This window comes from Haplochromis burtoni, unplaced genomic scaffold (assembly GCF_018398535.1).
Source record: "Haplochromis burtoni strain Fernald_Lab_line unplaced genomic scaffold, NCSU_Asbu1 Contig_840, whole genome shotgun sequence".
Lineage (NCBI taxonomy): Eukaryota > Metazoa > Chordata > Actinopteri > Cichliformes > Cichlidae > Haplochromis > Haplochromis burtoni.
In genome coordinates, this window is record NW_024583201.1 from 59,239 (window position 1) to 74,329 (window position 15,091).

General features: G+C 40.5%; 3 protein-coding genes across 4 annotated transcripts in view; 1 reads left to right on the forward strand and 2 right to left on the reverse strand.

Annotated features, from left to right (window-relative positions):
* The window catches only part of LOC102296686 (cyclin-dependent kinase 17), a 51,982-nt gene extending 50,101 nt beyond the window's left edge, over positions 1 to 1,881 (reverse strand). Inside the window, exon 1 of one of the 2 annotated variants that reach the window (XM_005950727.2) lies at positions 1,769 to 1,881. The gene's annotated coding sequence lies outside the window, so the exon portion shown is untranslated. Of the gene's footprint in view, positions 1 to 1,285; positions 1,375 to 1,768 lie in introns of those variants that run through there. The other variant, XM_042215846.1, reaches the window with a different exon arrangement.
* p4htma (prolyl 4-hydroxylase, transmembrane a) lies at positions 1,699 to 14,841 on the forward strand. Its single transcript, XM_005950732.3, has 9 exons — positions 1,699 to 2,067; positions 2,335 to 2,416; positions 6,045 to 6,241; positions 6,395 to 6,485; positions 7,417 to 7,579; positions 7,693 to 7,878; positions 8,082 to 8,172; positions 8,326 to 8,449; positions 13,729 to 14,841. Exons 1-9 carry the CDS (start codon positions 1,699 to 1,701, stop codon positions 13,935 to 13,937), a joined length of 1,512 nt encoding a protein of 503 aa, XP_005950794.1. The 3' UTR covers positions 13,938 to 14,841.
* On the reverse strand, positions 2,464 to 4,629 carry LOC102297595 (secreted frizzled-related protein 5). The gene is made up of 4 exons (XM_005950731.2): positions 4,018 to 4,629; positions 3,343 to 3,518; positions 3,174 to 3,260; positions 2,464 to 3,067 (listed from the first exon to the last, which is right to left on the reverse strand). The coding sequence occupies exons 1-4, from the start codon at positions 4,542 to 4,544 to the stop codon at positions 2,748 to 2,750; spliced, it is 1,110 nt and encodes a 369-aa protein (XP_005950793.1). The 5' UTR covers positions 4,545 to 4,629; the 3' UTR covers positions 2,464 to 2,747.
* Positions 14,842 to 15,091: the final 250 nt, after the last annotated feature.

The window sequence follows — 15,091 nt, forward strand, 5'->3', positions numbered from 1 at the left end:
CAAAATACTCATTTGCCTAATAATTCTGCACTCCCTGTATAATAAGTGACTGAATGCATAATATTATTATTCGAAGACAAATCACAGCTTGTGTTAGAGAATGAATAATTAATAAATATATTAAATATAAGCTGTGATTATTGATTTTGTTACCTAAAGTGTAATATAGTTAATTAAAAGATGGCCTGAGACTGCATTTATTTCATGACTAATCAGTAAAAGTTTCCAGAATCAAAATATCTCAGGTGCTGCTTTTGATTTTGTTTGCATCTGTCTCTGTAACCTCCCCTCTTTGCAGACTACTTAAGCTGGCCTCAGAGACATTATAGAATAGATGAGTAATACTCAAAAATCGATGGAATCAAATCTATGAATTTCATATAACCAAAAATGTTAGAAGCAAAATGGGAGGAATGATTATTAAAATACTGTTTGGGGAAAAAGTTATAAAACTTTTTAAGCAGTTTTTGACTTTGAATAATGCATCTGGTTATTAATATAATTGTAGTTATGTTCCAGTAATAATTAAAATTAAAGCAAAGTTAGATAATGCTTTAAAATAACTGTCCAACAAATGTGGTTGTTGTTTAGCAAGACACACTTTACCAGGAGTTTGACACAAATAACCTGCAGAGTAAATTTTAGCTTACTTCAGATACACTTTAGAGGGAACACTTTGTTTTCTCCCAGAATGCTCATTTGACTACTACATATTAACATTTTACAGCTTTTAGGGTAATAAAACGTAAACGGGGCAGTATTAAACTTAACAAAATTACTGCAGTCACTCTTTAACCTCCTAGGACCTGCGGTCCACATATGTGGACATCACATTTTGGGTTATTTAGACCAAAATACTCAATTTTGCTCCACATGGGCCTGATATCCACTTACGATGATATTATACTGCTACTGTTTTATCAAAATTTTAAATGAATATTGTCATTTGTGGCTCTCATTTTTCTTAAAAACAAAAATAAGGTAAAAAAAAAAAATCTGGTAATTCTTTGTTTTTACATTCATCGGGCCCCAATATGCCCAAATATCAAAGATAAATTAAAAATGCATGTCGTGGATAAGTTCGGGTCTTAGGAGGCTAAGAGTTGTTGCACCAGGCAGTTCCTCTCTAAACCTCTAAACTGCGTGGAGCCTGAAGAAGTAAAATCACGGGCACCAAAGTAGTTCAGCAAAGCTTAGAGAAAAGTCGAAAATCATTTAAAACGAATAATTAAATACAAGCTCTTTTTGTTCGGCTGTGCGCCATTAGAGGCCGCTATGGATTTACCAAGACTTCCGAAACGACAACCTGCTCCATCGTGACTCTTTGGCTTGTCCGTCCTGTTGTTAGGCAGGTTGTCAGGGGCAGCGCATCTGTTAGCTAAAGGGGGATTAGGTTTACGTCAGTTAATGATGAATTATATATTAAACAAAGTACACGGCTGTGGGCATACCTGCTTTTTTGTGCGAAGCTGTCTGACTTCTTTGACTGAAAGCGGCAGAGACGACAAGGTTTATTTTTCTCGAAACGGTCAGAGGTTTTCTGCCGAGTTTGCTACATAGGTAGCTAGCTAGTTGAGGTTTACTAACGTCGAGCCATCTGACAAACCAAACCTTTTGACTTTTGCTATAACTTTACCCAATAGTTATCCATATTTATATCCAGCTTTCAGTTGGTGCAATAATAATTATAATAACAACATGGAAGCCGCTCAGGAATATCTAAAAGAGCAGAACGAATTTGACGACAATGACGATCCTTCATCTTTACCTTTCAATTCCCCGTTTCGCTCCACTCGTCTACACATCCAGAGGAGTAATGTCTGCTCTCGGGCTTATTTCGTCGTGGTCATGGTCTTCTTTCATGTTTACATCCTAAATGTTATCGCCCTGCTGCTCTACGTGCACTACAACAACGGGCCTGGGGATCTTGTGAGTGGAGACGGAGGGTCCTCAGCTGCTGACAGCGATAATGGGAAGAGTCTACCCCATCCTGCCCCGTCCTCCAGAGAGCTGCATGTGGAGGACTACAGTCAAAGCTTCAGTCTCCCTCGCATTGAGGGAATACGGGTAAGAAACGGGGACTGTATCGGTATGATAGTTTGACATTTCGACTCAAAGGTTATTGCTCCCATATACATTACTTCCTGTAAAGTTAAGTCAGCATTTCTTTCTAGTTAAAACAGTTTCAACTACATTTGACCAACCTGAAGTATTTAAACATGTAAAGTAATTGGTGTGACATGGAAGTGCTATAGCAAAAACCATTGTATGTGTTAGCCATTGTATACTTGGCCAATAAAGCTGATTCTGATTATGTGTTTTGTGCATCTGCAGGTTGGACATGTTCAGAGGGTGTCTCTTGTCCCAGACAAAACACATGAAATGAAGACGCTTAGTCTGAAACCATTGCTGTTTGGTAAGCCTTGCAAATAAAGACCAAGTATAAAGAAACTTAAAAAAAAACTCTGTAAATTTTCTATTTAACATCTTTTATTTCTTTGAACTACTCTGCCTGACTGGCACGGTGCTGATATTGATTGAGCACTGTAGTTGTGACCATCTTACTGTCTGGTAACTTTTCCTCAACCAATAGTTTGGATATGATTTGGAAAAAAACCCAACAAAACAACAAATGAAACAAGAAAAGGTTTATTTACAGACTTATGATTTCATTCTAAACATTATCCCCTAACCACAGCTGTTTAGTGCTTGTTTCAGTTCGACTTTTTCTACCTAAACATATAATCCTAGTTTCTGCATCGGTATTGTTTCCACTTGCGTGCAGCTGCCGTCAGGTTCTTGTCTTGTTTCTGCCAGGCGAAAGCTTTGTTGACCACCAGGCGCTCCCCGTGCACTGTTCCTGTCACAAGAAAGGTGCCACCTCGTGGGTGTTGGCGTGTCATGTTCCTCACGCAGGTGGCATCTCTTTCCAGCCACAGCTTGATGCGTGAGCGCAGCTGACCACCTAGCAAGGGTCCCTGCTTCAGGACGTCCAGTTTACTAGCCAGTGAGAACAGAGATAGACTGACTGGGCTGTATTTGAGCCTTGTCAGTCGTAGTTTCACGACTGGGAAGATGGCAGATAAGCACAAGTCCTTAGTGACATTTACTGTTTATCAAACCTTACATGTGTGTGATAATTATAAAATCAAAAAATATTTATTGAAACTCACCAAAATCACTCCTACAAAAAGTCTCAAGTAAATCATTTGATGAGGAGGCCTCTTCCAGCTCACAGTCCCGACAGCTCGCCTGTGGTGCTGAAATAGTTAAACCACTAATTGAATCACTTGTTGAGTAAAGTCAGCGTCAGCAGGTGTGTCTGCGTAGCCAGTTTCTCACCTCTACGCCCTGCTGTGTCAGCGGTGGTGTTAGTGATGGACGAGATACACATGAGATGGTCCGCGGGATACTGGTCGCACCGCAGAATTTCGGGCCATGGGTAGCCATAGCAACTCATGATCGGTGCACAGCTGTCCTGTACGGATTCACACAAGCTTCTGCAGGGTGAGATAAATCTGATGAAGAAGAGATGGAGAGGGAAGATGGGCAGCAATTAGTAGATGATGGGTTGAAATCAATACCACAGTGCTGGACAACACAACACTTGATTAAAAGAGATTTGGTCCTTGTTTTTTTGTTCCTCACACCTAGACTGCACACAGACTGCTAATGTGATAAAGAGGAGATTTAGGGTTTTTCTGGTGGCCTGGATTCTCTGTGAAATCAGGGCTTTCCCGCTGAGACTGCTGCACAGTTTGCATAGTTGTCAAAAGCGTTATCCCTTGATGACTGTGCTCCTAAACAACATTTTCATTAACCTAGCATTTTGGAATTTTTTTTCTGTTAATAAGTCTGTAGCTACTTGTGGTTATCTTGTGCTTTCAGCAATTATGACTCCTCCAGTATTACACTATCCACTCCATTTCTAAACAAAAACATGGGATATAACAGTTCCTATAAAAAGTCAGATTAATATGAAAAAAATTCTAGTACAAAAGATACATAAAAACTTACCTGTCAAGACAGATGGGAGCAAAGAGAGAGCAGAGGAAGATGCGGGCATCAGGGTGGCACTCTCTGGCAAGGAGTGGCAACCAGCTGGCGCTCTGCTGCACAGCCTCAGCAGGAGTCTCGTGGCCCAGCAGGTTGGGCATCCTCATGGTATTATAGCCAATATTTTGGCACAGGGCCATGCCTGATGGGATAGAGACACAGCGAGAGGAGCTGCTGGGTTCCCATAGTTCATCTTCGCTGATAGAAAGTGTGGACTTGAAGTTACTAATACCAGGCTCTCCTAGAACTTCGCTATTCCCTCCTGGAAAAACTCTTGGTTTAGAAACACTGGTATCTCCAAATCCAGTTTCACTGTTGTCCACAATACTTGCCCTGTGTCCCTTGTTCTTTACCCCAGATCCAACCTTACCCTCTGTCCTCACTTGTTCCTCCATCCCTGTACTTACTCTCCCGGGACTCACCGCTAACAGATTAATAGGCCCAGCAAGCAGAAGGATGAATAGCAGGGAGGATGAATGGGAGGACATTCTGGATATTTAATGAGGACGGAGCTCTTCTGCTCAGAAGGCAAAAAGTAGAAGAAATCCTCAAGTGTCTCTTTTGAGTAATTGATGATCGCTGTGTGAAAGTGATGGAGAGGATGGCCAAATAGGTGTATTTATAGTGGGTGGTGAGCAGATCTGCACAGGAAGGGGGTAAGGGGTGGTGTAGAGAATTAGGAAAAGGAGAAGAGTGCATATTAAAAGAGAAACATGGATGCACTTACATGGATCAGCAGATATAAATGTGTATTGTAGAGCCAGGTTAATCATTTGGCATTTGCATACATTAAGGCAGATGCAGACCCTGATAGTAGTGAAACTCGTCACTTCTTTCCAACCCACATTTTCGGTCAACCCACACTTAACTACCTTGTTTCCCTCTGTTGTCTTTGTTTATGCATTATTTATGCATCCTTTTTTTTTTTTTTATAAATACTTCTTTCTCATTAGAAACTGATATTGTTCTTAATAGTAAAGAGATTGTTACTGCCCACAGGAGGGGGTAACTTTCCACAAAGAAATGTTCAAGAGAAGTTTGTCAGATATTATTCTGAAACGAGAGAACATCTGAGACCCATGTGCAGATAGTAAAGTGCATGCTTTTGCATTTTGTATAAACATTTGCGCAGGATGCAAATAAAATTGGCGTTGTCCTGCTGTGCAGCCGTGGCCTGATTCCTGTTCAGACAAGCAGGTCACTTCCTTTCCGGGGGAGAAAGAGAGACAGCGGTGGGAGGGAGAAGAGGAAGGCTCAGTCCCCCTTCATTCATATCAGTTGTCACAATTAATGAGGCTTGACTGGACTGGGGGTTAACCAAGGGTGCAGTGTAAAAGGCACGGGTGACAAACAAGGCCCCTACTGTACAAGCGCCAGACCTGCCGGAAGCCTTTTATTAGGATGGAAAATGACTGAAGGCAAGGATGAATTATAGGAAGTCACGTTTGTAATGTTTGCCTTTATATTGTATCTAATTTAAGAATACTTAGTTTTTTGTCGGTGTAACATATTTTGGGGGAAAACACAGGTAGACCTGCTGAAATAAATATTTAGGAGCCAAAGAGGAGAAGTAGGAACCTCCTTTTGTTGTTGAAAAACATCCATTTTAAAAACTGTAAGGCAGTTTGTTGTTAAAGTTGGCATCACCCTAATGTAGAATGAACTCACACATCATTAGAGACATAAGATTCAAAGAGTCAAAATAAAAGGTGTAAAATAATATAAAAAATGAACATAAAAAAGAGGAATATGTATGATTTATTCTAATTGTCTATATGGAAGTGAGGACTGGGGAGAAGCTTACATTATTCTCATTCTGTAAGCTGGGAAATTTTAGATTTCCCATAAAGTTTGTAATGGACAGTCACATGGCTTTGTGTATTAGATAATGTGAAATAAATTGGTATTTCATGCAGTATGGAGTCACATGTGCCAAAGGCTCCAATGGATCATAACATCTGCTACTACTGTCTTTATGTTCCTGTCAGAGATCCCTGGCTTCCTGTCGGAGGAGGAGTGCCGTGTGGTGGTGCAGCTGGCTCAACTCAAGGGCTTAATGGACAGCCAGGCAACAGCATCCAGCCAGGAACAAGAGGAGTCAAACCAGCCCCTGCTTTCACTCAGCACAGAAGAGGTCTTCAGCCTATTGGACCTGAACCAAGATGGGCTGCTTCAGAAGCAGGAGGTGATGAGAGAGAAACATTATGCATCTGCAGTTGCAGGAGGAAAATTGATTTCCAGAAAAAGTCATTTTCTATGTAATGTAAAATTAGATGAACTGTCAGAACATGTTTTGCTTTCTGCTGAGATCAGAAAAACACTCTGGTCTTTCCTCTAGATTGTGAGTCATTCACATTCTCAAGATGGAACTTGGTTGAGTCCCGACAATCTACGGCAGATACTGACCGGTCTGGAATCCTGCCCAACAGGTCCGTGCTCATGTAGTTCAAACATGCATCTCTAAATTTCTTCTGTCCTGAGTGACTCTATTTAGAAAAGCATAATTGGATGAAGATGTAACTAAAATTAATTTGGAAGATACTGTTTATAACCTGATCGATTCCTGTTTATTCCACCATGTTGTACCTTTATTATTTGAAAAAAAAAAATTTCAATTCTGATTGGGCTTTTCGAAACCTGTGTCCCTAAAATACTTCATGTCAAAACATGCTATTCTTTTTTTTAGCCTGTCGCAATTGGTCTCCACCTGCTTTCAGCAAACTTGTCACATACTCAGTAAATAAGTGCAGGTCAAATTCAAGTGTGTAAATACTAGGCTAGTCTCCTTCAGTTGTGTGTGAGTGCTTCTGCAGTGGCTGTGTACTGGTAAGAATGGAGTTAACTGCTCACTGGTGGCTGTGATTGCGTGCGAGTCTGTGAGTGGCAAGGCAGGAAGAAGAGTGACACCCTTTTGACCTGATAGCATTGTGCCAGGCGTTCTACACGTCCCAGTCCGGATGTGCCTCGTCCCATCTCATTAAAAACCAATTATTCTCCAACCCCTTTTCTTAATTTTCCCCCGGATACCCTGTATCCCCCCTCTCCCTCCTCCACACTTTTTGGTTTACCAACCCACCCCCCTTCCCTGGCCATCTCTCCTCTGGCACCCTGGAGCTATTGTTGTGGCTGGGACACTGTCTCCCAGGGGAACTGATGGGGACCAGACAATCATTTTTGCTGAGAGTAAAAGCATATTTTTACAGATAGAGGCAAAAGGAATTGAAGAAAAGAAAGAATGGAGGCTGTTATAGTTTACTGTTTCCTCTAGTAGAATTCAAACATAAATCATACTGAAACTGAAATCATGACACTGCTTAACTGAAAGACTGGTTTCTTCTTACTTATGTGTATGTCTGGCAGGGATGCTGACATTGGGGGATTTTAGGCATGTTTATGATGTATCCCAGCATCCAGGACAAGAGAAAAGTGGGAAGCTTCATAGTCAGTTCAAACAAAGGAGCAAGCATACCTGGCTTTTCCAAGGCCCAGGATCTCACCATGTGCTGCGCGCACTCAGGAACAGGTCACTATCCACACACACGCGTGCTTTATTGTGGCGTTATTCATTCACACTCCTGTATCTGAAGTCTTACGATGTGTTATTGTTTTTTAAATTTTTCTTTTACTTTTACACAGAGTAACCAGTCTGACACGTCTGCCCTCTGCATTAGTTGAATTGAGCGAACCACTGCAGGTCATTCGCTATGAACATGGAGACTTTAGTAATTCACACTATGACAGCAGCCCTTCCAACTCAGAGACAACTTGTGCGCATACACGATTGGCAGGAAACACATCTGCTCTCACCGAGGTCCCTTGCCGGTATGCATCTCTTCTGTTGTAATATAATGTAACTTTTTTTTTAGAAAGTACTTTTAAAATTCACTTTTATTAACAGGTTGTTGTCAGACACTTTAATTGTATTTGTGTAACAGAACAATGTCCCCTTTCATAGGGGGGAAACCCCTTTTTTTGCCCCATTCTTTGCATCTCCATTTTTTGCTTCCTTTCTTATTTTATTCCAGGTATCTTACAGTTTTATTCTACCTCACCTCTGTAGAAGAAGGTGGTGAATCCACCTTTCCTGTGGCAGACAATCGCACCTATGAGGAGCAGGTGAGTGTCCCTTCATATTGTACCTTACTTTTTCCACTGTGTTTAAAACCTACATATGATAATTCAGAGAGATGATGAGCCATGGAAAGAAATCTGACACTTACTAGACTTATTAGACAAAAGCTGTTTACAGTTTTTTTTCTCATGTCCTAGGCACTTGTCCAGGATGGAGGTGATTTAACAGACACCCAGGAGACGTGTAGCAGAGGGAATCTGAGAATTAAACCTACTGCTGGGACAGTTCTCCTGTGGTACAACCATCTCTCTGATGGTAGAGGTAAGAATAGAAGATTTTAGCTATATTTATTGCACACACAAAGCCAGTAAGCAGTCCAGTATGCTAATTTTGTCTGTCTGCTATTTAATAGTTTTATTTCAGTCTTATTGAATTGTGACAAAATAATCTCTGTACATCTGAATGAGTGGCAGGAAAATTCTTTGTAAAGCACAAAAGCTCATTTACTACTGAATCATTTGAAGAACAGGATCACAAATCATTCAGTGTGACATTAGTATTCATGTAACCTCAGAGCTCGCCACATCCATGACACAAATAACTAGGTTTAAAAGCAGGGGTTCAGCAATGAAAACATCTCGATAACTTAACAACATATTGTATGATTAAAAAAAGTCCTGGTGTTGCGAAATCGATCAATGTAGAGCAGTGTCACAAACCACGGAGGCCCCAGAAAAGTGCAATCAAACGTTGAGTTTATTAACAGCCGGGAGAAAACATCAACATATGTCTTCTGACCAAAATACATGTTGTGGACACTTATAAAGCAGTGGGGTACACGCCCCCCCATGCCGTCAATGACAGATTAAAATAGGTTCCAGACCTTAGTCACAGTTAATCATACATCTTGTACATCTTTAATAGCTATAAACAGACATAGAACTTCTCATTTTGATAACACCTTCCATACAAGGTAATAATCTTAAGCCCTCAGGGTCTCTGAGGCTAATTCCTGACTCTGCTCATCTGTTACCAAGTAGAATAAAATGCAACAGGTTTGCAACAAGAAGCTGGAAACATTTGGGCCTCTGCTCAGGCCTATTCCTAGATTATATGTATTATATGTACTGTAAGCATGCATTGCAGTTATCCTTCTATGTTCTAGTTTCCCTCAGCATGTATCACCTGGACAGTCATGCCAGTGAAGCTTAAAACCCTTAATGAACTGAACATCAACTCAAAATAGGCACAGATATGCAATGTGTATAAAATACTTCCTCAAATGGACATCTTCAATAAACAACTGTAATGCAGTATCAAGACTGTGAGAAATATTATTAGGTGAACTAATGCTGTAAAGAATGTTATTAATGCAGTTATAATGATGCAGATTATATGGCAGCAATAAAAGAATTTCTGTATCTCCACACTGGTAAAAGGAAAATGTGTCCTCTTTCAATTCTAAGGTTTTCCATATCAGTCCACAATCTTCAGTCAGGTAACTGCAACCTCAGATGAACATGATCACACGACATTTTACACAGTCATTATTTTTTAAAAGCACTAAGCCAAACAGCAGAGTCAGTGTATGAAAAACATATACCCCATGATTAAATGGCTTGTATAACCATCTTTAGAAGCAGTCACTTGAGGTCAGTGTTTTCTGTACGAGTCTGTGACTTCATCTGTCTCTATGGAAGATATTTTGGCTCGTGCATCTTTACAGCTTTGCTTCATTTATTTGAGGTTTGCAGTTATCCATTCATGCACAGCCCTCTTGAGTTTCTGCCACAACATCTCAGTCAGGTTGAGGTCTGTTCTTTAACTGGGCCATAGCAGCACCTTTACTTATTTCTTTTTCAACCATTCTGTTGTTGATTTGCTGCAGTGTTGGGATGGTTGGCCCTAATTTACTAACAGTGCTTATGAACAAACAGAAAAATCTGTAATTGATCAATAGTTTCGTGCCTGAATTTGTTCTTTATGAACAAATTTAGAAGTCCTTCTGGCCATGTGTATGAACAAATCACAGCCTGGCTGCCTTGCCAATTAAAAAAATCTTTGAACTGAATACTACTACTAAAAATAATGATAAAAATTGTTGCTTTTCAGTTAATATTTACGGTGTTAAAACTACCGTAAGTAATCAGAATACTCAAAATTGTTATGGAATCTGGATTCTTTTTCTTTCTTTTTTATTGCATTGAGTTTCTAACGTGTAGACAGTAGATTAGGCTATATGGACCTTGGCCTCCACCTGTTTTTCTTTTTTTCGTGTCGTCTTGTTCATATCACTTTTGATCCCAAAGTTTGTTTGTTTTTGTTTTTTTACTTGAACCACGGTGTCTGTCTCGGGGCAAATCATATTCAGCACTCCTGTTATTTCAGCCTGAGTGTCGCTATTCATCTATTTATTTGAACAATTGTCACTCCTGTGGAAATACTTCAGAAACCTGTTCCTTTTCTGGTTTCCTCCTTGAACTTCAGACACTATTATAGAATGACTTTCTCCTTATTTTTAGTCTACAAATGCAGGCTTCTCTCCTGCCATATCATCATTTCCACTTTCTCTGCGTCACCTGGAGGGAAATGTGTTTCCTTATATAGAGAAATTGGGGCAGGGTAGTATGCAAATGGTTTGGAAACTCCACAAGCCTGTGCCCACTATGGTACGTGCGTTTCATAAATTTATTTATTTATTTATTTAACACTTGGTCAACAGTTTCCACAGTTAGTTCTTTCAAACAAACCAACTACACTTTCTGTCAGTAAAGCACTGCAACCACGTGTGAAAAGCAGCAGGCAGAAGAAAATATTCGTATTAAACCCCGCCCCCTATCTACAATCCAACTTATATTGCAAGTGGGCACCAAAAGTCAAGGAACAAACTAACATTAACAATTAACTTCGACACAGTAACTAAAGTATGGAAAAAAACAATGAGAAATATAAAATGCGCATTGCTCCCACTTAAAGTCATCAGACGATGACTTTAAGTAGGAACTCATTTTTTGTGCAGGGTAGGAACGATTACACAGATATATTTGTAAACGAGGTCCATAATCCTTTTACACGACCTAGTTTTGGATGAGCTTTAGCTGTCAGATAGAACAGCTCAAATTTGACTCTAGAATACTTTGACATGCAAAGGAGTTCAAGGTTAACTCAATAGTGACTGCAAAGTCCCCAGGCTATAAAACAAGCCCAGATTATTATCCCTCCACCACCATGCTTGACAGGTGGCATGAAGGATTTGTGCTGATAAGCTGTATTTAAATTTCTCCAAAAGTTCCAGTAGTTTTTTGGTCTGTTCAGATACAGTGGGGCAAAAAAGTATTTAGTCAGCCACCGATTGTGCAAGTTCCCCCACCTAAAATGATGACAGAGGTCAGTAATTTGCACCAGAGGTACACTTCAACTGTGAGAGACAGAATGTGAAAAAAAAATCCATGAATCCACATGGTAGGATTTGTAAAGAATTTATTCGTAAATCAGGGTGGAAAATAAGTATTTGGTCAATAACAAAAATACAACTCAATACTTTGTAACATAACCTTTGTTGGCAATAACAGAGGTCAAACGTTTACTATAGGTCTTTACCAGGTTTGCACACACAGTAGCTGGTATTTTGGCCCATTCCTCCATGCAGATCTTCTCGAGAGCAGTGATGTTTTGGGGCTGTCGCCGAGCAACACGGACTTTCAACTCCCGCCACAGATTTTCTATGGGGTTGAGGTCTGGAGACTGGCTAGGCCACTCCAGGACTTTCAAATGCTTCTTACGGAGCCACTCCTTTGTTGCCCGGGCGGTGTGTTTTGGATCATTGTCATGTTGGAAGACCCAGCCTCGTTTCATCTTCAAAGTTCTCACTGATGGAAGGAGGTTTTGGCTCAAAATCTCACGATACATGGCCCCATTCATTCTGTCCTTAACACGGATCAGTCGTCCTGTCCCCTTGGCAGAAAAACAGCCCCATAGCATGATGTTTCCACCCCCATGCTTCACAGTAGGTATGGTGTTCTTGGGATGCAACTCAGTATTCTTCTTCCTCCAAACACGACGAGTTGAGTTTATACCAAAAAGTTCTACTTTGGTTTCATCTGACCACATGACATTCTCCCAATCCTCTGCTGTATCATCCATGTGCTCTCTGGCAAACTTCAGACGGGCCTGGACATGCACTGGCTTCAGCAGCGGAACACGTCTGGCACTGCGGGATTTGATTCCCTGCCGTTGTAGTGTGTTACTGATGGTGACCTTTGTTACTTTGGTCCCAGCTCTCTGCAGGTCATTCACCAGGTCCCCCCGTGTGGTTCTGGGATCTTTGCTCACCGTTCTCATGATCATTTTGACCCCACGGGATGAGATCTTGCGTGGAGCCCCAGATCGAGGGAGATTATCAGTGGTCTTGTATGTCTTCCATTTTCTGATGATTGCTCCCACAGTTGATTTTTTCACACCAAGCTGCTTGCCTATTGTAGATTCACTCTTCCCAGTCTGGTGCAGCTCTACAATACTTTTCCTGGTGTCCTTCGAAAGCTCTTTGGTCTTGGCCATGGCGGAGTTTGGAGTCTGACTGTTTGAGGCTGTGGACAGGTGTCTTTTATACAGATGATGAGTTCAAACAGGTGCCATTCATACAGGTAACGAGTGGGGGACAGAAAAGCTTCTTACAGAAGACGTTACAGGTCTGTGAGAGCCAGAGATTTTCCTTGTTTGAGGTGACCAAATACTTATTTAGGGGCGACCGTGGCTCAGGGGGTTGGGAAGCGTATCTGTAACCGGAAGGTCGCCGGTTCGATCCCTGGGCTCTCTGTCCTGGTCGTTGTGTCCTTGGGCAAGACACTTTACCCTACCGCCTACTGGTGTTGGCCAGAGGGGCGATGGCGCGATATGGCAGCCTCGCTTCTGTCAGTCTGCCCCAGGGCAGCTGTGGCTACAACCGTAGCTTGCCTCCACCAGTGTGTGAATGTGAGAGTGAATGAATAGTGGCATTGTAAAGCGCTTTGGGTGCCTTGAAAAGCGCTATATAAATCCATTCCATTATTATTATTATTATTTTCCACCCTAATTTACGAATAAATTCTTTACAAATCCTACCATTTTTTTTTCACATTCTGTCTCTCACAGTTGAAGTGTACCTCTGGTGCAAATTACTGACCTCTGTCATCATTTTAAGTGGGGGAACTTGCACAATCGGTGGCTGACTAAATACTTTTTTGCCCCACTGTATAACATAGAGGATCTCTCTTAAGAAACACTTCCAAACAAGCCACACTTATTCAGTCTTTTTCTAATTGTACTGTCATGAACATTAGCATTTTACATGGTAGCTGAGGTCTGTAGAGTCTGAGATGTAGTTCATGGGGATTTTTGCGGTGAAACGTTAGAATTGAAAGAGGGTGTACTTTATTTTTAACCTGATTATATTTAACTTGTGGTAAATGGTCAGCACAGTGCAGCAAACATCAAATCTGTAAATCATTCAGTTGTACGTCTAAATGTTTGTCACACTTGTTGTTGGTATTTTTCAAGACTCCAGTAACTGCTAAAACTTTTTTTTTTCTTCTTAAATGCTGCTTCTCTCCTGGCTTCCACAGGTTGGATGGGTGAGTTAGATGAGTATTCCCTTCACGGCGACTGTCCGGTCAGACGTGGAGTGAAGTGGGTGGCCAACAGCTGGATAAATGTGGACCCAGATTACCAGCAACAAGCCCGCTACCAGAGAGTAGTTGCTCAAAGGCATCAAGCTAAATCAGGCATGGATTATCAGTCTCTCTCACACAGTGACCTCCACCAGGATCTATAGCTGGCTGTTTTTATTGAGAAAAGTCATTCTAATTTTAAAATTAGGTCAGTTTTGCGTCATTGCAGCCAGTGAGTTCTGACAGATGGTTTTTTTGTTTGTTTATTTTAACATTGCCAGATGTTGTAGTCAGATTAAAAATTGCACAAAACAGCACCACATATCTCTGTCTTGCATGTTTAGTGAATTTTACTAGGGAGCTTAATTTGCAGTTATGGAGGCATATTTATATAGCACAGTTAACAAGTACAAATAAATGTAACAGAGGCAATGCCATTCTTTATGAAAATCAAGCCTTACAAATGTAGAGTAATAGATTATATATGGGGTCAATGTGTGAACAGGAAAAGATGCAGTTATGTTTAAGAGAGAAGTCTGCTTACCTCCCTTCCTTTTAGGCTTACTACGCTGCTCCTCCTCTTGCAGGTCTATGTCATTTATTGTTATGGAATTCAAGCCTTTTGTTACAAGCCATATTCATCACAGTATACATAAGTGAATGTGTTACCGAGGCAAATTCCTGTGAACTCTTGTATGTCTATTTTGTTCATCAGTTTTCCTTACAGTGAAAATGAGCTTTCATCATGATGTGTCATTTAATAAGGTGATTGCAGGAATCTTGTATACTGTATAGAATGATCACTTGTCACACTGGCTGTGCAAGGCCAGTCCTTCAGGAGTAATTTAAATTAGATTTTTTAGTATTTCAACTTGTGTGTTTTTATTCTCACAACTCAAAGCGTGTTTAATTGTCTGAGACTATTTATTTCAGTGTTATTTATTGTCACCGTCTGGTGATTTAAGTTAAATGAATGCATATTTATAAAAGTTTGATGTTGCGGTGGATCTGTGTTTTATTGTATTTGATATGTCATTAAATACAGTATACAAAACAGTGGTACAAAAATATTAGTGGTGTTGTGTAACTGCTCACATCATGTTATATAAAGAATCGCCACTAGATGTCGCCAACATCATGTACAGTTATGTCTGTGACTTGAATATGAGGTAGTTGTGATATACACGGCCAGCAGTTTTTTTTTTTCAAAATATTAAACTTTATTAAGAAACAGTATACAGAACATGTATACAATCAGAACAAAATTTATACACGGGGAACTTGTCGGCAATAGTCCCTTTGGATGACCAACTGATGA

Coding starts and splice junctions, on each gene's coding strand:
- p4htma (XM_005950732.3), top strand. CDS start 1,699: ATGGAAGCCGCTCAGGAATATCTAAAAGAGCAGAACGAATTTGACGAC. Junction 6,486..7,416: donor TCTGGAATCCTGCCCAACAG/GTCCGTGCTCAT, acceptor TATGTCTGGCAG/GGATGCTGACATTGGGGGAT. Junction 7,879..8,081: donor CTCACCGAGGTCCCTTGCCG/GTATGCATCTCT, acceptor ATTTTATTCCAG/GTATCTTACAGTTTTATTCT.
- LOC102297595 (XM_005950731.2), bottom strand. CDS start 4,544: ATGTCCTCCCATTCATCCTCCCTGCTATTCATCCTTCTGCTTGCTGGG. Junction 3,261..3,342: donor TGACACAGCAGGGCGTAGAG/GTGAGAAACTGG, acceptor TAACTATTTCAG/CACCACAGGCGAGCTGTCGG. Junction 3,068..3,173: donor TTTTTGTAGGAGTGATTTTG/GTGAGTTTCAAT, acceptor CCATCTTCCCAG/TCGTGAAACTACGACTGACA.